At 44.6% G+C, this 26,158-nt stretch overlaps 2 protein-coding genes across 11 annotated transcripts in view; both read left to right on the top strand.

Moving 5' to 3' along the window:
• Positions 1 to 26,158, top strand: part of LOC147337013 (protein NLRC3-like) — a 504,309-nt gene that overhangs the window by 20,733 nt on the left and 457,418 nt on the right. Inside the window, exon 7 of one of the 9 annotated variants that reach the window (XM_086287167.1) lies at positions 1 to 181. This exon is cut by the window's left edge and continues 633 nt beyond it. The exons of the other annotated variants lie outside the window; for them this stretch is intronic. The gene's annotated coding sequence lies outside the window, so the exon portion shown is untranslated. Of the gene's footprint in view, positions 182 to 26,158 lie in introns of those variants that run through there. 9 annotated transcript variants of the gene reach the window in all.
• Positions 5,492 to 7,520, top strand: LOC147337027 (uncharacterized). Of its 2 annotated transcripts, XM_086287231.1 has the most exons (7): positions 5,492 to 5,768; positions 5,887 to 5,957; positions 6,130 to 6,306; positions 6,859 to 6,920; positions 6,997 to 7,059; positions 7,144 to 7,203; positions 7,286 to 7,513. In XM_086287231.1, exons 1-7 carry the CDS (start codon positions 5,596 to 5,598, stop codon positions 7,511 to 7,513), a joined length of 834 nt encoding a protein of 277 aa, XP_086143357.1. In that variant the 5' UTR covers positions 5,492 to 5,595. The 2 variants fall into 2 exon arrangements, with proteins under 2 accessions (XP_086143357.1, XP_086143358.1); XM_086287232.1 differs by lacking the exons at positions 5,492 to 5,768; positions 5,887 to 5,957 and having other exon boundaries at positions 6,114 to 6,306; positions 7,286 to 7,417; positions 7,500 to 7,520.

Genomic DNA, 26,158 nt, shown 5'->3' with positions numbered 1-26,158 from the left:
ACACGTTTTCAGATTCATGGATTCAATCAGTTGATGTTTGAAACTCTTCTAAATGATTCCTTGTAAACTTCTTCCTCTTCAGTCACAAACAAACAGGAAGTGATGTCACATGTGTTCCTGTCCACACAGCAGAATGAGTCTATTGCTGACAGTGATGTACAAACAGAGTGAGCATTTCTGAGGCCCAAAATAAACTGAGTAGTTCACTGAATGAACAATGGACTGTGAGCTCAGTTCCTTCATCATTAGTATGGATTATATATGTATATGTATTATATTAGTATCATATATATCAGGTGCTGCTGCTTTCAGTCATTGTGCAAATGTGCTGTTTGTAAGCTTGTAAAGCTGCAGTCAGCTGAGACTGAAGAAGTCACCTGATCAGTGAGCAAACGTTTCTGAAAAGGTCCAGATGAACAGAATCAACCTTTTGGGATCAGCCAGCAATGCAGCATCATTGTTGTTCAGCTTCAGAGGTTTGCAGGAATGAACTGATGACCAGAAACAGCTGCAAAGTCCAAGAAAATACCAGCTGGAGTTCAGCTGCATTTGAAGAAGTCAAAGAAAAGTAAGGATGGCAAAGGGCGACGTTTTCTTCCAAAGAGCTGCAAACATGGTCGACGCCTCATTAGAAGAATCATCTGGACATTTGTGAGGAACTCTAACCAAGAAAGCAACGTCACACAGATCCAACAGACAGTTTCCATGACTGCAAGTGTTGAGTGGAAAAATGCTACATTGCATTATTGCATCCTCTCACCACAGGAGGCGCTGTTGGCACCACTGATTGCTGATCAGCTGTTCTCTGATGATCTGATTGATACTGTGAATAACGGGACTCACTGAACTCTGTGACACAGTGAAGATTACAGAGTTTAACTTCACCCTTTAAGACTGACCACAGAACCAAGTCCGCCAGAGCTTTTGTTATATTTTTACATGCTGTGGAGCCATTTGTGGGAGCATTTCAAGTTGCTATACATCAATACAACTGTTATAGCCCTAATTTTAATAATATGTGTGCATTAAGTCCATAGTAACTACATAAACTGCAAAAACAACCTCTGCTCATCCATCTCTGTGTGTATCAGGATACATTTGGCTCATAATACACAGAAAAATCAGAGTTATTACCTGTAATAAATGTGAAAGATTCCTGCAGTGATAACCAGTCAGGACTGAAACACATCCAAGCTGTCACCACGGTAACAGCACCGCCCATCCACAGGTGAGGGGAGGAGCAAAAAGAGGGACTTTGACCATTTTATACTAAAAACACTCAACTAATGTTTCTAATATGAAACAAATAAGCCCACATTAATGTGAGCGTTTATTAAATAATAATAATGATGATTTCCTCCTGATCTCATTTCCACAGCAGAGAAAACTGTGGTGTATATTGAGGTGGAGGGTGTGGTCTGTGGCTCAGGTGTAGAGTGAGGGTGGGGTGCACCACAGCAGCATGCTGGGACTGCTGAGGGTGGAGGAGGGAGTGATGATGACATCAGAGCTGCAGCACAGAGACCAGTGAACACACAGTCTGTTCATCTTTGCATAGATACAATATACAGCACAATATTGAATGACAGACACGCTGTGGGAGCTTCCACAGATACACTGACGTCAGCATCCAGAGTCCTCCTGCTGCTCCCCCCTCAGAGCCCCGTGATCAGCACCAACACATTCAGTTAGATGACAGAGTCCAGCTGCAGCTAGAATCAGCTCCCCTCTGTGAACAACAGCACAGCGTCAGTGTTTCACACTCAGTGAAAGGAGGAAACAGCAGAAGAACACCATGTGTGCTACGTTTCCCAGGACACACTACAAACTGCACAAATACAGAGCAGCACGTGGAAGGACCTGGAGCTGCATTTACAGAGCTGCAGACAGCGTGATGTCCTGTATGGACAGGTGGAAGGAACCAAGTCCTCAGCTGGAACACTCGTGTTTGTCCACAGACAGGAAACACAGCAGGAAACTTCCTCACAGAAGTGCAGCTCATGGATAACACACTTCCTGTCAGTCAGAATGAGGCTGCAGCCAAACACAGAAAGGTGTTTTTGTCCAGATGAGCCCAGAGAAGAAACACGAGTGTTCACAGACATCAGAAGCTCAGAGAGGTGAAACATGAGGTTGGAGTCCTCGTCAGCATCCAGAAGAGCTGCTGTGAAACCCTGAGTACTCATGACAGACTCTGATGGCACAAACACATCATGATTCAAACAGAAAGACAAACATGGAGCTCCTGATCCTCCTGCATGAGAACAAGCTGACATGAGCGCTGTGTCTGAGAGTGTCTCCCTGTCACAGTGACAATAACACAGCTGCTGCTCACAGTCATTAAACTGACCTGAGGTCAGCTGTGCTCCTTACATATGAACCATGTGACCTCACATCAGTGCTGTGGATGACTGTAGTCATAGAAGAGTAGAGCTGTAGCAGGTGGTGTGAGGAGGAGGTGGTGTATTGTAGTTAACGCAGTACTGAAACACTCCAGCAGAGGGCGCTGTTAAGTCCTTATTGTAACACAGTTACTGTGTGCAGTTAGACTTCATACATAATCTGCACTTATTTCCATCAGACATGCTGTCAGGAAATGATTGGTTTCTATTGATTCTACTTCCTGTTGACTCGTTTGATGACAGTGAAACAATCACAGCTGATTGTGTGATGATGTAAACTGTCACTGTTACATTCAGTGTGTGTGACATAATGTTAGTGCAGGCTGATAACAGCCTGGTTCTGTTAGAAACACATGAACGTGTCCATAGATCAGTGTGTGTTTAACATGAGAGCTTCAGCCCTGCTGATGTGTTAAATAAAGACATGCAGGAAAACTGATGAGACTCTGAAATAACTCTTTATATTTATAATGTAACTCTGCATCAAAAGAACAACAAAGGATCCCAGACAGGTTTCTGTGAACAAAGACCATTCTGATGTTTCTGTGTTTCTAACACTTTGACATTATTAGTAAACAGACTGCAGTGAGCAGCATTTATAAAGAGCTTCTATATAAAGATATGACAGCTGTTTGACAAGTTTATCACTCTGTGTTTGGACCTGATCAGTCCAGCTGTTTACTTGAAACATGTTCATTTACCTGTTCTGTTATATTCATGTTCTTGTCTCTGTTGAAAACACATTTTAATGTCCCTCAGATTTTTCTCCCAGATGAATAAATATAAAAATGACACAAACTGACTGCAGCTACTTTTTGTCCTTTCTGTCAAAAACCTTCATGTGACTCATGAGAGACACGTTTCAGCTGTTTGTGACAGATCAGAGGCCAACAAGTCATTTATAACACTTTCCATCATTGTTTAAAGTTCTCAGTGTTTCTGTGTTGCTGCGTATAGGATCTCCCAGCATCATCACTGTGCTGTCCAATCATTGTGTGCGAGGTTACCCTTATAGTGCGATGTGTGTTTGCACAAAGAGAAGCATGTGTGTCAAATATAAATAAGCACAGAACAGAAACAGCTGCTCGTTTCTTCTGTTTAGAGTCAAGTTAGTGTTTTGTGTCTTTGTTTGAGGCCTGATGTCGAGCAGAGGTGTGTGTAACTGCACTGCTCTGTTATATGTGTGAAGTGTGTGCTTCTCTTCAGCATCATCTTTGTCACTGCTGATTCCTTTGTGTCATCATGTGTTGAGAAGAGAGAACAGTTATAACGGAGGAGCAAAAGGAAGCCCTGAAATCTGCATCAACAAGGAAGTGTTGGCTCACCAGTGATCCCAGCAGAGCCACTGGTTTGGCTCCAGTTGTTCTAGATTCAATGATGTTGTTGCTACAGATACATGTCAGCATCTTTATTGAATTTTATATGAAGCAGAAATGGTGTCATTAGGAGAAGAAGAGGAGAACAAGTCCGGCGAGGAGGCAGCAGCTCTTAAAGATGAAACAGCAGCTCAGCCCTGAGCTCAGAGAGCTGCACATGAAAAAGCTCCTCAAGCAGATCCTGTCAGAGGTTTGTCATCAACAGGAGGAGCTGTTCACATCATAGGATGAAGATGCTGTCAGCTGGATGAAGAAGGTTATTTAATGCAAACGTTCACACTGAAGTCAAATTGTTGTCGTGTTGAACAGATTCATGTACTGATCGTCTCCAGAATGTTAGAAGAGCTTCAATGAATCATTAGAAACAACTTACAGCTGCACAGCTGTGTCAAACACATCTGTGTGTCATTGTGGGATTGTTGTGTTTCTACATGTGACACACGTCTAAAACATGCACACAATCTGAACACAAACAGGGACTCATGTGTTCCCACAGCCAGATGCTGAGAGCCATTTCCTTGTAGTCCTGTGTCTACATACATGAACCATTAGATGTTATTGGAATGATTGTCAGCTCTGATAGTTTCATGTGTGTTTAGCTGGACGCTGTTTGATCCTCGACATGTTTAAAGGTGTCCAGTCCTGAGACACTGGGGCTGGAAACAGCTGTGATGTCATTGGACTGTCACACAGACAGAAGTGCATGAAGTGAGCAGCCGAGGAGCCGCTGATGTTTTGGATTCAACAGCATTTGAAAGGTCGACACAGACACATTTGCACACAGAAAGCTGAATCTGTCATATGCCACAGTGAACTCACTGTTCAGTGTTTTTCAGGAAGCTTCTTAACTGCCTCTGCTGCCAAACAAGCAGCTGATGTCCTTGAGAAGAAGCTGAAGAAGTCTTCAACAACAAATACAGGAAGTGGACTTTCAAATACTGGATTCACTTTAGACTCACAGAGAAATGACTCAACCAGCTGTGTTTGACTCTATGAAAGGTCAGTGTGTGTCTGCACACAGACTGTTGTGTTGGACTGTTATTCAGTTGTCTGCTGAATGTTTTCAAATGTCTGCATCTCAGCTGTGATGAGGCTGGGGGTCATGGGAGGCCACCGTAGCAGCCTCTTCAACATCATGACATCATCATAAATGCTGCTGGACTGTCTGATGGGCTGACGGTGAAAAAGCCGTCGGGAAGGAAACAGAAGACATTTCAGAGGCTGCAGCAGATTTCTTTGATTCGGGGCCTTTTTCAGCTTTATTGGACAGAGCAGTGAAGATAAGTGACAGCAAAGCAGAGAGAAAGGGGGCGTGGCCCGGGTCAAAGCCAGGCCAGCTGCTCTCCACCTCGTGGTCACCTGCTCATCCTAGTGAGCTCCACCAGCAGCCCTTTCACACACTTTACACTGTCAAACACTGTGTGTGGACCTCAGCTAACAACAGGCTGCATTTAAGTCTGGACTACATGCTTTTATATTGTTTTTATTCCATCAGCAGCTCAACATCATGAGCAGCTTTGACATAAAGACATCAAACTCAAGCTGACTTTAAGCTACTTTTAATACAGGGGCTCAAAAACAACAACATCTTTATTATATATCAGGGCCCTGTTTCAGGAAGCCGGTTTGGAAAACTCAGAGTGAAAAACGACACTCACGGTTGAGTAACCCCGAACTGTCCAACTCGGAATATTCCGTTCCAGAAAGGCTGATAACAATTAGTTCAATCAAGGCGGAGTTGCTTTAACCCCAAGTGAAGCGCGCGGACGAGGATACATAAAGCCCTGATAAGCGGAGCACAGATTAAGCGAGTCACCATGGAGACGGAGGGAAAGAAGGCGCGGGCGACGTATTTCACAGCGCTCGAGGCGGAAATTCTGATGGCAGCATATGCCGACAGCATGCACATCATGCAGAAAAAAAGCAACACAGCCGCAGCTGCAAAGGAAAGGGAGCATGCATGGCAAAACATAGCCGACAGAGTCAATGCGTGAGTGGTAATGTAAACATTGATCGAGGGATTTCCACCCATTTAACACGTTATTTTATCATATGTTATTTTATTTGTTATTTTATACATTTTATTCTGTGATGTGATGTGAGCGCAGGTGCAACCCAACAGGCCCCAAACGTACCTGGCAGCAAGTAAAAATGAAATACAAGAACATAGTCCAAACAGGTGAGGTGTAATTGTATCATGAGCCATAGTGCTTGGTCTGTGTGTCCTATGTAGATCAATTGCAGTTAGAGGCCACAGTAATTTCCCCTCTGTGAGCACTTATTGAAACTATCTGAGCACATTACAAGTACATACTTGCTTACTCTGTATGCTCAAATGTGTGCTGTCACAGCCAACAGAAAAAAAGCGGAGGCCCGGAAAACAGGTGGGGGTCCTCCACCACCACCACTCACAGAGGCTGAGCAGTTGGCCCTCAGCCAAAACAGTGGGCGCCCTGTGGCTGAAGGCATCTCTGCGGGGACATCCTCTGAGTCAATAACCCCGCAAGACACAAGTGCCTACATAAGGGGTAAATCCAAAACAATACATGGCGTGCACACATCCATTCTGCACAGTCACCATGACCAAAATGAACTATGTCGCAGTGCAGTTACTGTCCTACTGACAGAGAATGACAGTCATCAAACAGTTAGGTGAATAGACAACACTGAGACACTTGGAAACTGTTAACGTGCTGCACGGGTGAGGGCCCAGGGAGAGACTCACACACACCGAGCTGCAGTGGTACGTCTTTATTATGTGCATAGCGGTGTCTGTTAATTTTGCATAAGTGTGTGTGTGTTAACCCCCCACAGGGTGAGCTCCCTGTTCCCAGAGACAGAGCGAGTAGTACATTCCGTACCCTCCCCAATGAGTGTAACATATGAACATATACCTCAATGCAACATAGAGCTCATAAAGGCGTTCCCACCCTGACACCTACTGATTTTGCCTTCCCTCAGTGTCGGTTGTCTCCGAGAGCATACTGACAATGAGGTGTATGGTGATTGGTATGTCTGGTAATTGCCATTTGCGCCCACATAAGTCATGAGTGACCTGTATGAACCCCATATTCCCCCAGTTGACGGTGATGGTGTACTGCATCTGGTGCAGCCCCCTGTTGAGCCAGACCGACATGCAGTTGTGAGTACTCGTAATACTCCACAGACTACATGTGTCAACAGTGGAACAGCAATGTTGTTAAATGTCTCCACCACAGGCACATGATGACGACACAGTGACAGCTGCTACAGAGGAGGCCGCATCAGTGCCACACTATGAGGTATACAGTGTACAGTGGAAAATATAACAACTGACTACAATGTGGCACTATGATGACACCATGGACCTACTATGTCCCCGGCAGAGTGATGCTGCAAATGAGGAGGAAGAGGGTCCAGCCACTCCTACAACGAAGCTTTCCGCAGTGGGTTGTCCAGCACACATTCACAACCAACCTAAGTAGGCATGTACTATGGATGCCAATGCTATGTCCTTTGTTGCAATAGCTCCCTGTGAAGCAGCTGTATAGAACATATCTGGCCAGGAGGATAAGGAAGTGTGATATGGAAATGGTGCACCTCCAGCTGCAGATCCAGAAGTCGAAGCTGGAGATTGTACTGCTGGAACAACAGTTAAGGGTGGGTGGAGTGATCATAGATGGACGAATCATGTCAGTGTTCGTACAACATACTAATATTCGCATTTATTCATTGTGCACAGGACATACAGGGTGAGCAATAAAACAAGTTGACCACAGTATCTGTGTATTTGTCTCGTGACATGTTGGGTTGCCGGGTCACAGGAAATGGTTGTGGCATATGGTGTCTCTGACTGCTCGCCCATCCTGTACGTTCGTGGGTGGGTCAGGATGTCCATCATGTGGATCACTGCTGTCGTCTGGTTCAGCTGGACACTGTTCACCTCTAATCGTGGCAATGTTGTGTAGGATCACACATGCCACAATGATGTCACATGCCCTTTCTGGGGTGACTCTGAGTCCACGAAGGCACTGGAACCGGGCCTTGAGCATTCCGATGGTCATCTCAACTCTGGCCCGTGTCCTGCAATGGGCCAGATTATAACGCTGCTGTGGGCCCGGTTCAGGGTCAGGGTAAGGGGTGAGCAAATAGGGTAGACATGGGTACCCCCTATCACCGAGCAGGTGGCCAGTGAACTCTCCTAGGACAGAAGAATACATGTCAGTGCAAACGTCCCTGTGGCAATTGGTCTCTGTATATTTCACAGTTACTTCGACCCACCATGTCCAAATCTGTTGCTCAGTGTACATTCTCGGAAGATCCGTGAGTCATGGACAGAGCCTGGCCACTTGGCTTCCACATTTGTGATGATGTTGGCAGCATCACATATGATCTACACAGTGCAGAGTACACATATTAGCATCCGTTACCATGATGCCATCACTTGTTGGTGTGAAATGCTACAGGGAATTATGTACCTGTACATTGATGCTGTGGAAAGACTTCCTGTTCACAAAGTCTCCTTCATTTGCTGAGGGTGCAATGATTGGGATGTGGGTGCCATCTATACAGCCAATCACGCCTGGGAACCCTGTAAATTTATGTACCATTTAAGTAGTAGTTCAAGTATCACCACATCATACATTACGTTTAGGTCCTCCTGATACCTGCAATTTTGTGGAATCCCTCTTTGATGAATCTTGTGGGTCTGTGACCGGGGAACACCACAAACGAGTGCAGGAGACGTTTCAGTGCTACTGTGACATTCCTGACTGCCCGACAGACGGTAGCCTTGGAAACGTGCTCAGCGTCACCGATATTGTACAGGAAGCTCCCGTTTGCAAAGAAACGGAGTGCGGTACAAAGAATATGTAATGGACTGAGCGCATGTCCGCGATGTGTCACATGCGTAATATATGGCCTGAGGATGTTATCCAAATAACTTATTGATTGTGCTGAGAAACGGTAACGTTCGCACAGGAAATCATCAGGAAATGATAAGATGTCCAGACGCGCTCGAATCACTCTCTCCCGGCGGAGAGCTCTGCGGAGAATTTGGGCTTCGATATCTACCGGCTCTTCAAGGAAGGGACACGCCATGTCTGAGACTTCCTACTGTCAGGTTTCCGACAAAGGGGCGGAGACAGTCAGGGTTAGTTGTAGTAAACCTGCTAGGGGGCAGGTTAGCTTCACGGCGTGTGTCGTCATAGTGACTCACTCAGGCTGCAGCTGAACTCGCTTTGTGAAACCGAAAACCCAGAGTTTTCGTTAACTCAGGGTATACTTACTCAGTTTTTCCACTAAACCGGCTTCCTGAAACAGGGCCCAGGGCCCTGTTTCAGGAAGCCGGTTTAGAAAACTCAGAGTGAAAAACGATACGCAGGGTTGAGTAACCCCGAACTGTCCAACTCGGAATATTCGGTTTCAGAAAGGCTGATAACAATTAGTTCAGTCAACGCGGAGTTGCTTTAACCCCAAGTGAAGCGCGCGGACGAGGATACATAAAGCCCTGATAAGTGGAGCACAGATTAAGCGAGTCACCATGGAGACGGAGGGAAAGAAGGCGCGGTCAATGTATTTCACAGCGCTTGAGGCCGAAATTCTGATGGCAGCATATGCCGATAACATGCAAATTCCGCGGAAAAAAGTAACACAGCCACAGCTGCAAAAGAAAGGGAGCATGCATGGCAAAACATAGCCGACAGAGTCAATGCGTGAGTGTTAATTTAAACATTGATCTAGGGATTTCCACCCATTTAACACGTTATTTTATCATATGTTATTTTATTTGTTATTTTATACATTTTATTTTGTGATGTGATGTGAGCGCAGGTGCAACCCAACAGGCCCCAAACGTTCCTGGCAGCAAGTAAAAATGAAATATAAAAATATAGTCCAAACAGGTAAGGTGTAATTGTATTATGAGCCATAGTGCTTGGTCTGTTTGTCCCATGTAAATCAATTGCAGTTAGAGGCTACATTAATTTTCTTTCTGTAAGCACTTATTGAAATTATCTGAGCACATTACAAGTACATATTTGCTTACTCTGTGTGCTCAAATGTGACCCGTTATAGCCAACAGAAAAAAAGCGGAGGCCCGAAAAACAGGTGGGGGTCCTCCACCACCACCACTCACAGAGGCTGAGCAGTTGGCCCTCAGCCAAAACAGTGGGCGCCCTGTGGCCGAAGGCATCTCTGCGGGGACATCCTCTGAGTCAATAACCCCGCAAGACACAAGTGCCTACATAAGGGGTAAATCCAAAATAATACATGATGTGCATACATCCTTTCTTCACAGTCACCTTTGCAGTGCTACTCATTCATTTGATAAACTCTTTACCATAATGGATTATTTTGTAGTGAAGTTATTTTCCGACTGATTTTGCCTTCCCTCAGTCTTGGTTGTCTTTGAGAGCATAATGACAATGAAGTGTAAGGTGATTGGTATGTTTGTTAATTGCCATTTGGTCCCTTGTAAGTTATAAGTGACCTGTATAAACCTCATATTCTATCAGTTGATGGTGGTGGTGTACTGCATCTGGTGCAGCCTCCTGTTGAGCCAGACCAACATGCAGTTGTGAGTAATACTCCACAGATTATATGAGTTTACAGTAGAACAGCAATGTTGTCTATTTCTTTACTACAGGAAAATAATGAAGAAACATTGACAGCTGTTACAGAGGAGGAAGCAACAGAGACACTTTATGAGGTTTACATCTTTTAATACTTTGTGTACAGGAAATACAGGCGACCAATAAAGCCAGTTGAACAAAAAATCTGTTTATTCTTCTTTCAACATGTTGAGGTGATGGGTCAAAAGAAATGATTGTGACATATGGTGTCTCTGACTGCGCTTCCATCTTGTATGTCCGTGGGAGGGTCAGGATGTTCATGGTTTGGATCACTGCTGATGTTTGGTTCAGAAGGACAGTGTTCTCCTCTAATTGTGGCAATGTTGTGAAGAATCACACATGCCACAATAATGTCACATGCCCTTTCTGGGGTGACCCTGAGTCTTTGCAGGCACTGGAACCGGGCCTTAAGCATTCCGATAGTCATTTCAATTCTGGCTCTTGTCCTGCAATTAGCCAGATTATATCGCTGCTGTGGGCCCGGTTCAGGGTCAGGGTAAGGGGTAAGCAAATAGGGTAAACATGGATACCCCCTATCACCAAGCAAGTAGCCAGTGAACTCTCCTAAGACAGAAGGATACACTTCAGTTCAAATGTCCCTGAAGCAATTGGTCTTTATATATTTTACAGTATTCTCAACTCACCATGTCCAAATTTTGTGCTCAGTGTACATTCACGGAATATTTGTGAGTCATGAACAGAGCCTGGCCACTTGGCTTCCACATTTGTGATAATGTTGGCAGCATCACATATGATCTTCACAGTGCAGAGAACACAAATTAGCATCCATTACTATAATGAAATAATTTGTTAGTTTGAAATGCTACAGGGAACTATGTACCTGTACATTGATGCTGTGGAAAGACTTCCTGTTCACATAGTCTCCTTCATTTACTGAAGGAGCAATGATTGGAATGTGAGTGCCATCTGTACAGCCAATCACGCCTGGGAACCGTGAAAATAAATGTAAAATTTAAGTAGTAGTTCAAGTATCACCACATCATGAATTAAGTTTTGGTCATCCTGATACCTGCAATTTTGTGGCATCCCTCTTTGATAAATCTTGTGGGTCTATGACCGGGGAACACCACAGACGAGTACAGGAGACGTTTCAGTGCAACTGTAACATTCCTGACTGCCCGACAGACGGTAGCCTTGGAAACGTGCTCAGCGTCACCAATATTATACAGAAAGCTCCCGTTTGCAAAAAACCGAAGTGCAATACAAATAATATGCAATGAACTGAGAGCATGTCCGCGATGTGTCACATGAGTAATATATGGCCTGAGGATGTTATCCAAATAACTTATAGATTGTGCTGAGAAACGGTAACGTTCGCACAGAAAATCATCAGGAAATGATAAAATGTCCGAACGCGCTCTAATCACTCTCTCCCGGCGGAGAGCTCTGCGGAGAATTTGTGCTTCACGATCTACTGGCTCTTCAAGGAAGGGGCACGCCATGTCTGACACTTCCTACTGTCAGGTTTCCGACAAAGGGGCGGAGACAGTCAGGGTTAGTTGTAGTAAACCTGCTAGGGGGCAGGTTAGCTTCACGGAGTGTGTCGTCATAGTGACTCACTGAGGCTTCATCTGAACTCGCTTTGTGAAACCGAAAACCCGGAGTTTTCGTTAACTCACGGTATACTTACTCAGTTTTTCCACTAAACCGGCTTCCTGAAACAGGGCCCAGGACACAAAGTCATTTCATCTCAAAGGGAAACAGCTTTATTTGGAATAACCAGCACTATCAACTGGTTTGGGATCTCCACCAGTTTCATGTCTTTGCAGCTTCTCCAACAAAGTTCCTGTAAAATCAGCATGTTTGTCTTTATTGGTTTGATAGTGATTGATTATTCAGTCCCAATCTGCTGTCATCTAAAGAACAAAATGATGTTTCTATGAGTCACAAAGCTCCAGATGTTGTCGGCTTCACAAAGAAAACAAAGAACTTAAACACAAAGTGTTTGGAGCCAAAATGTTCCCAAGCTGCTCTTTTTGAAATGGCAGAGGTACAGTGGTGTCTAACAGCACACTGTGGAAGGCAAACATGTTATTGTTGGATGAAACTTCATGAATCCTTTGTAGATTTGAGCTGTTGGAGCCTTTCTTTTCTCTTCAGGTGTACAGATGCTGAGGAGGCAGGTGAAGCAGGTGGAGCTGTTGTGATGCTGGCAGAGGGTGTGTCTTAGTAACTCTGTGAGGCAGAACTGGATCCAACATTGTGGATGTGTTGATGTTGGAGCCATTAAGAGTCTCTGGCCACACTGTAGGATTTCCCTTTGATCCACTGTGGGGGCATTTTGGAGTCTGTCAGTGAAACTCTTCATGTTTGTGTTTGACTCCAGTTTATAGAAACAGAGAAATGTGTCATGCTTTTGTTCGGCCTCCACAAATACACACATTTGTTCATTGGTTGGACTTTTTGGAAGGAGACACATTGAAAACCATGTTAATAAGATCTTGTTGTTTCCTGTGGATCCGACACAGAGAGTGGACTTCAGACAGAAAGCGTGGAAGAGATTTTAGAGGCCGTGTGTGGCAACAGGAAGTTTCTGTGTGTTTGCTGATCTTACATGTGGAAAACAACACGTGATGTTTGTGAAGTCCTACAATGATCATTGTTCTCACAGCATTTTGAGTGGGAACAGTTCAAACTGGGAGTAGTGGGAGTTATTTACTGATTGAAACAAGCTGAATGTTTCTGTGACGATGAAGATCAGCAGCTCAGCTGATCAATGAACTGACATCTATCAGTCGTTTCATGAGATGAAGTCATCAGCAGACATTTGTTCTGACTGTGTGATGAATGTCAGAACGTCAGGGCTCTGCTTTAGTCACTGCTTGATGATCATTGGCTCATTGTTGAATCCAGGGCCCAGTCTGACCTCTGACCTTTGCTGCAGGTCTTCTGTGTTATCTCCACTTTCATGTCTGATCTTCTGCTGTATCGTCCAAAATAAACATCTGGATCATTTCCAACACTTCAGCAGATCTTTAGTTTGGGCAGTGCAGCACAGAATAACACATATTGTACTATACTGCCCACTTCCTGATCTTATTGGATCTGTGTGTGAGGTTGGTGAAGGAAACACATGTTTACTGAGTGAGTCGCTGCCATTAGGAACTAGTTTTTATATCACAGCCTGGAAATCACACAGGACCATTTCTGCAAGTGAAAAGTCGTCATTGGAGGAAAATGATTGTGTAGTTTGTGCGACTGAAGACTTGTCCCAACTACATGTGCTGCTGACCTTTGACCTTTTCTTTAGGTGCACAGAGGAGTCTGTGGGAACATCCAGAACTGAGGCATCTTGTGTACAAACGTGTTCAGACCAGATGTCAAATGATGTCAGATGTCATCCGTGAATGGATGCAACTGTGGATCGTTCCAATAAAATGAGGCAGTTTTGTAAGTACAAGCCCACTACAACCCATCATCAACATTTTAAATTACATTATACATCTTCACTGATATAAAGCACCACTATTTTAACCTGATTCACTTTTTCCACCCTAACAGTTCATTCCTCAAATCAAACAAGATATTTGACCCTAAAAAAATGCATCAACAAATAATTTTGTAATAAAATATTTATTCTTCAACTTTTACAAGTGAAATCAAACAAGTGTGTTTAAGAGTGAAACCAGAGTGGAAGCTGCTCATATAGAGTCCAACCCAGGCTAAAGTAAGCTGAGTAGAGCAGCACCATCAAAGTGTCGGCTCTCTGAACATGGTGCAAGATCGCCATCTGCAGGACAAAACTAGTTTTTCTCGCCCTCCTCGTCAACATCAAGATGATGTCATCGTACAGCAACTGATTCCCTGTCCGTCTGGAACAAAGCATTTACATTAAAAAAGACATTTACAGAAAATACAAACACCAACAACACATCTCATCATCACATGATATTTTATTATTTATTATATTATATATTTTTATTGTACCATCAACATCAACAAATACCAGCATATTTTCTTTGAGATTGAGTAGAGTGGACCTTTCCCTTGGTTCACTTCCTGCTCGCAGCATCAGCTGACCTCTGACTTCCTGGTTAAGGTCTCTCAGCGTTGACTGGAATATCAAATCGGACTCACACCATGTTCTTGTAATGTGGTCATGTCTGTCAGCTGTTTGAAGAGCATCTCTGGCCTAAACACAATAGGAAGAACAACAACACGGCAAAAACAAACAACACATTTCCATATTAGATGAAGGGCACCGTAACTGGAAATGGTAACATTCATCTGATGCTGCTTTGGATTTATCTTCTGTTTTAGACCAACTTTGATCACTTCGAGCCATCTTAAGTCCGTTTGTTCTAACTTCTCACTAACGTCTCGTATGATTTCAGATCCCTGCTGTTCCCCAGCTGCCCTGTAGGTTTGTGCTTTGACCTCCAGAGGGCGACAAATCAGCACAGACAGAGAGCTCCATTCAAACTTTGCTGCCATCAGGAATAATTCTTCAAATATAATCATCAGTGTTTGAGCAGTTATGATATCAGGGACAATCTAGACATGTGTGACAATACTGAACATGTCACATGACACACCTCAAACATCATGTGATCCACTCTCAGTCTGCACTTTCATTCATGACTTCAACAGGTTGAAATGAGCTTTGAAGAAACATTCAGTGAAATAAATCTTTCATGGATTCATGTGAGCAGCAGATGAACTTTACAAAGAATCAGTGGATTTATCTTCTGTTTTAGATCAACTTTGATCACTTCGAGCCATCTTAAGTCCGTTTGTTCTTCTCACTCACTAACGTCTCGTATGATTTCAGATCCCTGCTGTTCCCCAGCTGCCCTGTAGGTGGCCTCAGTGTGCCTCACACCATTTACAGATGATTACAGGTCGTTTACAGTTCAAACAGGTCCAACATAAGAAATATGCAGAAAATATCCTGCTATAACAGTTTGGGTCAAAGTGCAGATGTTCCAGATGTTCTGAGTCTGTCTGTGTTTCATGTTAACATGTAGATGTTGGACCAAAGTGAAGCTTTTTGATGTGACAGCAGGAATGTGAAGTGTAACTCTGAGCTGTAGGAAATGAAACTAAACGGACTTTTTCTCCTTTATTTATAGGAAAGTGTAGGAGAGCAACAGATGAACAAGCGTTACTGTAACAGGAAACATCAGAGGACCTTTATGTTCATCATCATCACTGTTTCCTTGTTCTGTCACAAACACACAACACTTCCTGCTCTCTCTCTGATGGATCTGATTGGCTGTTTCATTCACAGGAGGTCAGGGCGTCACACAAACAGCTTTAACTGCACAACGACACACTTTAAATCATCTGCAGACAAACCTGTGTGTTTGATTTATGAAGAAATAATAAAGACGTGTGTACAGCTGTCCATGAAGCAGCTTCTCACACAAACTCTGACACTTCAGCCACTTTAATTCCTGCAAAGCTGCGTAATAAAGAGCTGTGACTGCTATGAGCTGCTGATGATGACTGCATGAAGCTCTCAGCTGAAGCTTCTTTCATTTATTTTAATGTTAATGTCGCCTTTTTAAGCCTGTGTGAGGATTTTAATGACACACATTAAAGGAGCTTCTTTGATTAGAACCAAATTCATGTTGATTTTCAGCCTGAAATGATAAAAACTTTAATAATTCTGTTTATAATCATCAACCTGGAGACTAATGAAAAGTATAATAGTAAAAAAAAAAGCCTTTATTATTTGAGTAATGCCTGAATCTGCTCAGAGACAACACAGAGGTGTTGATGACAGTTTGACATTAACTGAATTAAAAACAAAGTGCTCTTATTGTGAAAATCTGCCTCCTACTTCTTTAAATCATTTTTATGTATTTTTTAACCTCACAGTGAAACATTGAGGCATTAATCTGACACAGTTTGATCAGCAGCTGTGTTTTCACTGACGTTTCACTTTGATTTGTTCAGACTGAGCAGAGAGGATCGGTTCTCTGTGTGCGCACTGCTGAGAAACACAAGCTCATTTCTGCTGTTTCATGAAAAGTGTTATGGAGGAACAAGAAGTTCAGCCTCTAAACTCTCAGCGTGAGGACTGAGTGAAGAGTTTCAGAGCAGAGAGTTTTGGCTCACAGCTTTTAGCGTCTACACAAAGAGACGATTACGCACTTGATCTGAGAACATCTCCACCTCCTACAAACAAACTCTCCTACGAGCAGCTGTCACAACCACAACAGGCAGAAGACTGGATTTCTTCAGGTCAGATTTCATGCAGTTTGCATAAATTGTGTGTCACAGACTTTGTAGTTCACATTTGTGTGACTCGTTTAAATCTTCTCCTCCTGAAAGTGAAACTCTTACAAACACATCAGGCCACAACCTGCTGCAGGTTAATGATTGATCTGAAGGCAGCTGACCTTTGAGCAGGAACTTGTGAGTCTTTTATTGTGTTTAGCACTGCCAAGTGATGGCCTCTGCTTCCACCATCACATTTACACTGGTAGGTTCAGCACTGCTGCCTGCTTCAGACTGAATCCAGCAGCACAAAGACACAAGTTAATAAAATCAGCATCTATTCCTTTATCACTGCTTTGTTACAGAGGAGAACAACGCTCCAGTAACGCGTAATCCGATTACTTTTTTGAAGTAACGAGTAAAGTAAGGGATTACTATTGCAAAAACAGTAATTCGATTACCGTTACTTTCCCGTAGGAACGCTGCGTTACTGCGTTACTAAAACCGTGATTTTTTGCGAGAATGTCTCACGACAGTGACGTAAGCGAGTGCGACGTTAGTGACAACAGCTGTGTGCAGATCAACAATGGATCACATATCGAGTGCAGAGAGAGTATGAGCGTGCAGCGTTTAAAGCATGGAAGTACTGACCTTACTTTGAGTTTGATTCCATAAAAAGTGACAAAAACATTAGGGTCCGCTGTGCGTGGGAAGAAAACTTCTTTTTACAGCGAAAAAACCCCTAAACTTCCAACAAGCACCGAGTAGCTACGATGTAATGGGAAACTCACAGAGAAACTCGCAGATTCTTCCACTGACCGCGGCACACCTGCACCAGGGTAAACCTCCGCCTACCCTGCTCCTGCTTTACAGGTGAAAATAGAGCAACAGGACCGCTGAGTCTTTGACTTTATTTATTTTCTGCTGTGTTTTACTTGCATCTATTTGAAAGACTGAGTGTAAACACAAAAAATATTTTATTTTATGAGCTGGAATGTGCAGAAAATAGGTTTAAATGTTAAACTAATTTCTTCCAGTCAGAGAATGTTGCAGATAATTAAATGTTTGCTTGATGCATAAAGTTAAAAGATTAAAACTAATAAAACAAGTTTTAAAAAGAGACTTTTCCATTTGATTACATTTTGTATGATGGATTATGCAGAAAAAGTAGAATTGGGCTGAAAGATCTATCGCTTTATCACCTACTCAGGTTGTAAATCGGGTTTTTAAAAAGTAACTAAGTAACTAATTACTTTTGAAAATAAGTAATCAGTAAAGTAACGGGATTACTTTTTGGGGGAAGTAATCAGTAATTAGTTACTGATTACTTTTTTCAAGTAACTTGCCCAACACTGGACAGAGTGTTGGCTTCATCACCGACACACGTCACCACATCAGGAAACAGCTGGTTCAGTGAGTATTTAAGGTTCACTGCAGACAAACTGGAGAAAAACGAATCACATGAAACATTTGTTACTGGTTTCTGACCTCGTCGTAGAGACTCACATACCTGTGTTCTGCTATCAGTGTGATCACATGTGCTGGTACAGTTTGCCAGGTTGACCCATGTAACCTCCACTATCCTGTAGACGTGGAATATGTTTCACATATGGATCGCTTCATTACTCGACTATGACTGTGTGCTTCACAGGTGCTTACTGAAGTGCTGCTTTACACAAAACCAGACAGTAAAAATAAGAAGTGCAGGTCCAGACCACAGGTTTATGTGTTGATAATGATGATGTGCAGTCACTCATTGTCACAGGATACTTCCTGCAATGATGCTACAGGTCACGCAGTTCTGCAGAAGTGGAGGAAACAGATGCTTTTCCTAACAGAGACACTTTAATGACTTAAAGAATCTAACTGACACACAAACCTCAGTTTGTCTGACATTCATGAGAGTAAATGCTCCTGAATGTTCTGTTAGTTCACTGGATGATTGCTCCTGTTTACCTGACTTCAAATGTAAAGATCCCTGAGACAAACTCTCAGTTTCAGGCCACACGAGTTCAGCGGCGACGCGATCGCACAACCAGCCGCGACGTTAAAGGCCGACGCGCTCACTACCTTTGGTTACAGCTCTCAGCTCACACGACATACACAAAAATAATGACGCTGGATGCTTCTGTGTCCTCAGAAACACCAGATCGCTGTTCACGAGAAAAGGATGGAAACGGAGTGAGACATCACTCCCGGCGGACACACAAACACTGTGCTAAGGTTTGTTTCAAAACTGAGCTCCTGGGTTGTGTAGCTGCTGAGCGAGCAGGTGGCACACAAAGATGCGCTGTTAGGAATCATTACATCGAGACTGACAGGACGTCACTGGTACATAAACACTGATCTGTGGTTTACTGACAATGTTCTCAACAACAGACGCACAACCCTGGTTTGGTCTGGTTATTTGTGTTGTACGGCTTCGTTGGTCTGACGAGCTTTTAGGGATGTCAGCAGAAGGATTTCACGTGCTGAGGTCATATTTATGAATCAACCTGAACAGCTAATACTTTACCTCTTTATTTTATAACACATATGAACACGTTATAGTAGATTTGTGCAATGTGTGTTTCACGTCTTTATGGGCGTATAGATCTGTAAACAGGCTGATGGGTGTGTGTCTGTTTATTGTAGTGTTGCAGAAATGTTAAAAATGATGATAATAATAACAACACTTCTCACATCAGGCTACAACACAAACCTCCTGATAGCTGCAAACACCAAAACCCCCAACGACAGGCACACAAAGGGCGAGCAGGGACCCACCCTGACAGCATGTGAGCCTCCTACTACGACTCACTGTGGAGCAACACAACACCAGGAGACGGAGGATATGAGAGAGGATACAACTGCTGTGGGGGAGCAGCCACACACTCCACAGGAGACGACGGGGTGAGAGATGGTTCGGTGCTCCTAACATCATGTGGACGCTCGTCTGCACATAAACAAACCTCACCTAACCCCACCTCCTTTCTCTTTTTGCAGGGTGGGGTGCTCCATCCTTACACACTTTGCACCACGTGGCTCTCCATCTATTCGTTTACCTTCTTGGGTCTCTTCCTCCTCTGTCCCAGCCCGTTGAGGCGATCGCTGGGGTCCAGCCTGTAGTGGGAGTGGCTGTCCTCGCTCATCCTGTCCCCGTCCACTCCGGGTTATTCCTTTCTTCTTTCTGTCCTCTGAATCGAGCTGACCTCTCTCCTCTCTGGTCCTCGCTCTCTGAGCCGGCGGAGCATGAGAGAGAGGAGTGGTTGGGGAGAGGGAGGGGAGACGAGCGAGGGAGGGAGGGAGCACAATGGTGTTGCCATGGCAGCAGCTGCCACCAGTGTTTATCTGGAAACGTCGCTGGCAAACCAGAATAGTTGCCACACGTTGCCACACTCGCACACTCGGCAGCCACACGTTTGTGTGCGACCTGCCCGTGGCTTCCTCGTTACAGACACACCGAGAGGAAACGCTCAGACACAAGGCCGAACATGAACGAACACTCGTGTGTGGGAGGAACAGGGCACAGACTCCACGCCGTCGTTAAAGATGGCGTGTGTGCTAAACGGAGCTGTGCGCTGATCGATCAGTCAAGTGAAAAAAACAAAGGAAGCTGTCTGGATGGAGTTTGCTGCTCCCACTAATCAAAGAGATGCATCACAGCTGGAGCTGATTGATGCACGAGCGACCGTTTGCACAATCCCACCGACTCCACGCTTGTGTTTCCTTTCTGCACCATGTTGTTAACACTGACCCCACACTGTGTTCATGAGCTAAAGAAATCAGGATGATTGATTGATTTCACTGACTCGTCTGCACAAAGCATTTTGTAGGTTACAGCATGAAACCTCTGTAATCTCCACATTTACACTCACAGTTTCTGTTTTACTCTCAAACTGATCAATAACAGCTTTCCTGTGTAACAAACACACAAAATAAAACAACTGTACCACCAATCAAACACAAGGAAAATAAATGATATTGTGAGTTCAGCAGTGGGTCTGTGACCGGTGTGTAAGAGGACGATAGATGAGTGGGTGTTTGTAGAAACAACCTTTGTGATTTAAATGTGAGACAGCAAAGCGTCAGACAGAAGCCTGAGCTGAATATTTCCTGTGATATGAAGTCACCGTGTTTGGGTCGGTCAGTGGACTACTACTCAGTGAGTGTCCCACACACACACAGACCCACACAGACCCACACAGATCTTAATGATGGCCTCGGGCTTTGAGCTCCCACTAACAGCAGGTCATAGCAGCATCTCATCAATAGTGATGAAAAATGCAGCTACAGCTGCTTTTCCACTACTGGAAGTTAATGAGGTCAAAGCTGGAGCTTCACCCTGTTCAGACTGAACCATGTGAGCCGGCCTCACTCCACAGAGGACGCCTCCAGGACAAACGTGGGCTCCATCGAGGCCCACAGCTGCTGTCACATCGTGGACGTGTTCTTTAGCTTGTTTTTCAAACAATCTCAGCAAACGTGCCAAAATCATCTTCAGGGAGACTCTGTGGCACACAATCCAAAAACAAAGAAGGCTAAAGGACATGCTCTGTGTGACCCACAGTCGTGGCTCAAATGTGGGACTGTGGCCTGGTGTGACCTGAACACTGTGGGAACCTGAGGGGCAAATCTGAGGATTTCATTTGGCTTTTTCATTAGAGATAAGATGGATTATGTGAATGAAAAGGCAACACACACACACACGTAGGGTAGCTGTAGCCCGACTGGCTCATCTGCTAATCAGAGGGTTGCTGGTTCGATACCTGGGATCCAAAGTGCAAACTCTTGGGGAACGAGTCTACTTTGTGTGCATCTGAGGTTGAAGCGGAGCTGGTTTCAATAAACTGCTAGTTTCCCTTTCATACTCCTGAAGGACGTTCCTCACAAAGAGCAAGGCAGCAAGTCTGTGCAGGTCCTCAGTCATGCAGGTCAGCGTCGTCTGAAGAGCTTCTCAGAGTTTCATCTCTCACCCAGTTCCAAGCCCAGTTTGTGTCCCAGATACATGCCGCTGATGGCCAGGAAGTGACATCACTGGATCAGTTATGAGAGCGAACCCTTCAAGACTCAAACCTGCCTGGCAACGAGGGAAACGGCTACACAGGATGTCCAGTGACGGGGTGCAGATGTTCCATCACCGGGATGTCATCGCTTGTTGTGTTTGCGTCACGGGACTTCCAGGTTGTGTTGCTGTAACAGCCCCACCCACACCGAGGTGGTGCTCAACTGTAACTGAGAGACAGAGTCGAGTAGAGCTGAGGCAGTTATGTTCTACTGGAAAAGAGGCGACTGTGGCTCAGGACGTCAGTTGGTAGTTCGATCCCCGGCTGCTCCAGTCTGCGTGCCAAAGTCACCTTGGGCGGGATACTGGCCCCTGTTGCTGCCAGTGCTTTTATTAGATGCTCTGGAACTGGTTTAGTGCTTAGGGAGGGTAGAAGAGTGCTGTATAAGAACCAGTGCATTTACCATTACTCTGGTTGCCAGTTTGCTACGGTCACCGGCGGTTTGTACAGAGGACACAGACCTGTATGTGAACAGACAGGGAGAGTGTTTAACTCCAGAGGAAATGTTGGTTTAAGGTGCTGCATGTTCAGCTCTTTGGGCCCTCACAACCCCAACATCGCTCTCACACACAGCACCTGCTCCGGTCAGCTGATTAGACAGCTCATTGTGTGTGTGCGAGGTGAATTAAGGTTATTATAAAGGACATTCAGATATCATCTCTCATCTGGGAGAGCAGCCAGCAGCTGCAGGAGGTGAGCATCCAACGACATGATGAACCCAAAGACTCCAGCTCAGCCAAACTACAGTTACAGATTACAGTTACACTCCTAACTGTTCCTGCAGTATTTAAGAAAGACGTCAGTGATTCAGACCAAAACTGCTCTGCTAACTTCACATTTACTAAACATTAATGTTCCCAACACAGATTTACATGAGAATGACAGGACATCATAGCCCCCCCTGCCCCCCCCTGATATTACATCACTTCAATCCCAAACAGAAGGAAAGGAAAGATCAAATCTGTCTTGAACCTCTGCTTCAAAGTTACAGGAACACTGGAGTCACTCTCACTGTCAGAGACCTCAGTGTGTTGGAAGCTGCTAGAAGAAGCAGATGGGGGAGAGGAAGAGGAGGGCCACGGTGCTGATCTGAGGAAGTCTTCTGATCAAACCACAGCAGACCAACAAGCCCGACGTCGTTCTGATCCAACATGAAGGCTTCCATCTGTCTATTCTGTCACATCGCACACGTCTCAAGTCATCCTGTTCAACCCATCACAACATAATAGTAACAATAAAACAAAGGCAGTGGAGCGTTCACCACGAGCTTCTACAAAAGTGCACGTTCATTTTAATAAAACTGTTTTTACAGCAGTGTGCGAACATTAATATGTTGTAACCAAATGTTTTGTTACACCAGCTGCACTGAACCTGTGGAGACTGGAAGTTATTTGCTGCTGGTTTGTTCAGACCTGTTACTGCACACCTTGCATAGTTTGCATAGTTTCCTTCACTGCATGCAAAGAGACGAGGCGGGTGGAAACCTGCGACCCTGAACACATCACCAGTCCATCACAGTCAAACACTCACGGCTGTAATCTATTTCAAATCAAAGTGTTTGCACGGTGAGAAGAAGCTGGCGTCGCTGGGGGAGCGTGCGCCCGGCTGCACTTAAACACAATCTTCATTGGTGCTGTGAAACATCCACGTCTCACTTCATCTGCAAAGAAACCTGATGCATCGCTTTGGAAATATTTGAAATCCCTCATTTGTCACTATGCACGACGAGTCGACCGGCTGACCAACCTCAGGTTATGCAGCGAGTGCTGAGAAGCAGCTAAATGGCTGCAGTGACTTTATTCCCTGAGTGGGTGTGTGTGCATGAAAGCCAAAGGGGGGCTGTGTAAGAAACAAGGGGAGTCTCTGTTGTGCTCACAAAGAGGAAACCAAGATCTGGATTTTATGGCCGAAAGAAGAAAACATCTTTTCAAAGTTTCCCAGGCCCACTGTGGAGACGCCCACAGCTCCCAGTGACACTGACCCACACTGACACCACCTCCATTCCTCACTGTGATGGGCCGGGAGGAGAAGATCCACACACACATTCACATCAGGACAAAGTCCCACATTCCCCTGTGCCCCACACACACACACACACACACACACACACACACACACACACACACACACACACACACACACACACACACACGTCCTGCATGCTAAGAAGTGAGTGAAGGATGCAGAGGTGCTGAGACACTGAGGATGTGGGAGCACAGACACCGTTCAGCCTGTGTTTGTGTATCAGAATGAATCAGGCAGAAAAACATTAAAAGCAAACTGGTTGTCCTAAAGTGAATCAGGCTGCAGTCAAACTTCAGCTGATCTCTCATCAAAGCTCCCAGATCGATTCGTGCTCCAGTTTCACCGTATTCCGTTACAGTTACCGTTTTAAAAGGTGGTATTCAGAATACAGTTACTTTGTTGAAATAAATGGATTACACTGCGGTACTCTCCTGTTTCATTTTTTCGCGGGTCAGGACTGTTTAGGTTTTGTTTGACAGCTACGTTCTATTGTTCCAGGCGGCAGCGTTACCATGGTTGCCATGGTTACAGGGCGACGCTCTCTCTCTCTCTCTCTCTGCGACTGTGTGTTTCCTGGGTGAGAGAGCGCCTTTTCGTTGTTGTTGTTGTGCTAAGCTAACAGGCAGAATGCTACAAGCATAGCTCTAAAGAATGTAGCATCATGGGCAGTGTAGTCCGTGCTGCAGGGAGAATGGACTGCCATACACGTTATGGGTCTGTGAACGCGAGGAGGGAGAAAAAGGGGAGTGGAAAGGTAGGAGTTGTCATCAAGGAAAAACGGGAGCTGGAAGCATGTAAATATAATAATAACCACTTCAGCCAAGAAGAGTGCCTGACGAGCCCAGTTGTAAGTAAGCTATTAAGACTCGACTGTACACCGTGTTCGTGTTTTCCTCTGAAAACAATAAATTCCGTTGGAGCAGTCTTTCAACGCCTCTCTCTGTCTCTCGCAAGAAAAGTTGACCCACACAACAAAGTAAAGCTAGTTTTCGGCTACGAGCCGACAGGGACCCCGCCGTATTAGTCAGAGGTCCCTTTACTACAGTTCGGAGTCGCGGACCTTCAGTAATAGTAATAAATCACACAGCAATAGTACATTCACGTTGTTGTAAAAAGCATGATAATATATTAAGTAATCCAAAGTATTCAGAATACGTTACTGTCATTGAGTAACGTAACAGAATACGTTACAGAATACATTTTGAGGGCATGTATTCTGTATTCTGTAATGGAATACATTTTAAAAGTAACCTTCCCAACACTGAAGAAGCATCAATGTCAACTGTGAGCGACCATCTTTGAACAGAGGCGGGGTTTACGACATCAACTCTCTGCCATCAATAATCCAGTTTTGAGATCCCTTCCCAGACGCCTTAACGCCCACTCACATCCTGGGCCATCTGATCTCAGGAATTCGCATGATAAGGTGGGGCCAGGTTTCACAATGAACTCACCCGAAACTCTGGCTGATTGGGGCCCACACCCAGTTTCACACCTTGGCTCAGGCGATTAGAGGATCATCAGGGGGTCCTTTTGTCCCTCTGGGGGGGGATACTCCCACTAGGTTTATATCTGGGACTCTCCACCATTTGACCTTAGAACTGAAGAAGCTTCTCGGATGAGAGGTGAAACGTCTTCAAGTAACTTAAAGAAGTCCAGACGCTTTTCTTTGCAAGCTCCTTTGACATTTGACCACGAGCAATCTTTTCTGGTTTGACGCCGTCTTTGTAGCCAGAAACCAGCTCTCTCCTCGGCTTCCTCCACTACACGCTTCCCCCACGCCAGTCTCCTCCGTCACTATAAAGGGGAGAGTCATGAGCTCCATCACCCTCACCTGTGCCGTCCAACGTCCCGCCACCAGCCTCCACTGCAGCAGGCCAGAGACCACACCCCTGCCACAATAAGTAAAAGTATATCCTTGCTGTACCCTTAATGCTAAATGTGCTAAATTAACCGCTGCCTTTGCCCCTTTGGGATTATTCTTATGTCACTGGGATGTTGACCTTTGACCTTCACATTAGAGAGATGGGCAGACATAATTAGTGTATGAATTTTAAAGTAACAGGTAATAAAGAGAGTGTAGCAAATGTAGTCAGGTTTATTACTCTGTATCACACATGAGTGCCCGAGGGAGGCGGGGCTGACTGGGGAGACACAGGAAACAGAGAGACAGGGCTGACTCGACATGAAACGATGAAACGTGGGACACGGGAACAGAAACTAAACACAGGCTGAAATGAACACTGAGGGAGGGAGAACTAAGATTACTGAGAGCCTGATAAATAAGAAGAACAAAAACCAAGAAAAACAAGAGTCAAAGAAAACCAAAAACACAAAGCATTGGGCCAGGACCCACTGCTGTGACATTTATATGTGATAAAAACATTAAAAACTGCTCAGATGTTGAAATCTTTCTACGGATACTTTAGGTTCAGCTCTCCAGCCTGGCATTTGGTTAAGCATGATTCAAACATTTGATTTTGTTTAACTGGTTTTAATTATAGTTACTTTTT

This window comes from Aulonocara sp. 'chitande type north' Nkhata Bay, linkage group LG3 (genome assembly GCF_057382095.1).
Source record: "Aulonocara sp. 'chitande type north' Nkhata Bay isolate Kocher_YH1m ecotype deep benthic linkage group LG3, A_spYH_male_GT1.1, whole genome shotgun sequence".
Taxonomy (NCBI): domain Eukaryota; kingdom Metazoa; phylum Chordata; class Actinopteri; order Cichliformes; family Cichlidae; genus Aulonocara; species Aulonocara sp. 'chitande type north' Nkhata Bay.
Note: the sequence above shows the minus strand (reverse complement) of the source record. Positions and strands in the feature narration are given on the sequence as shown.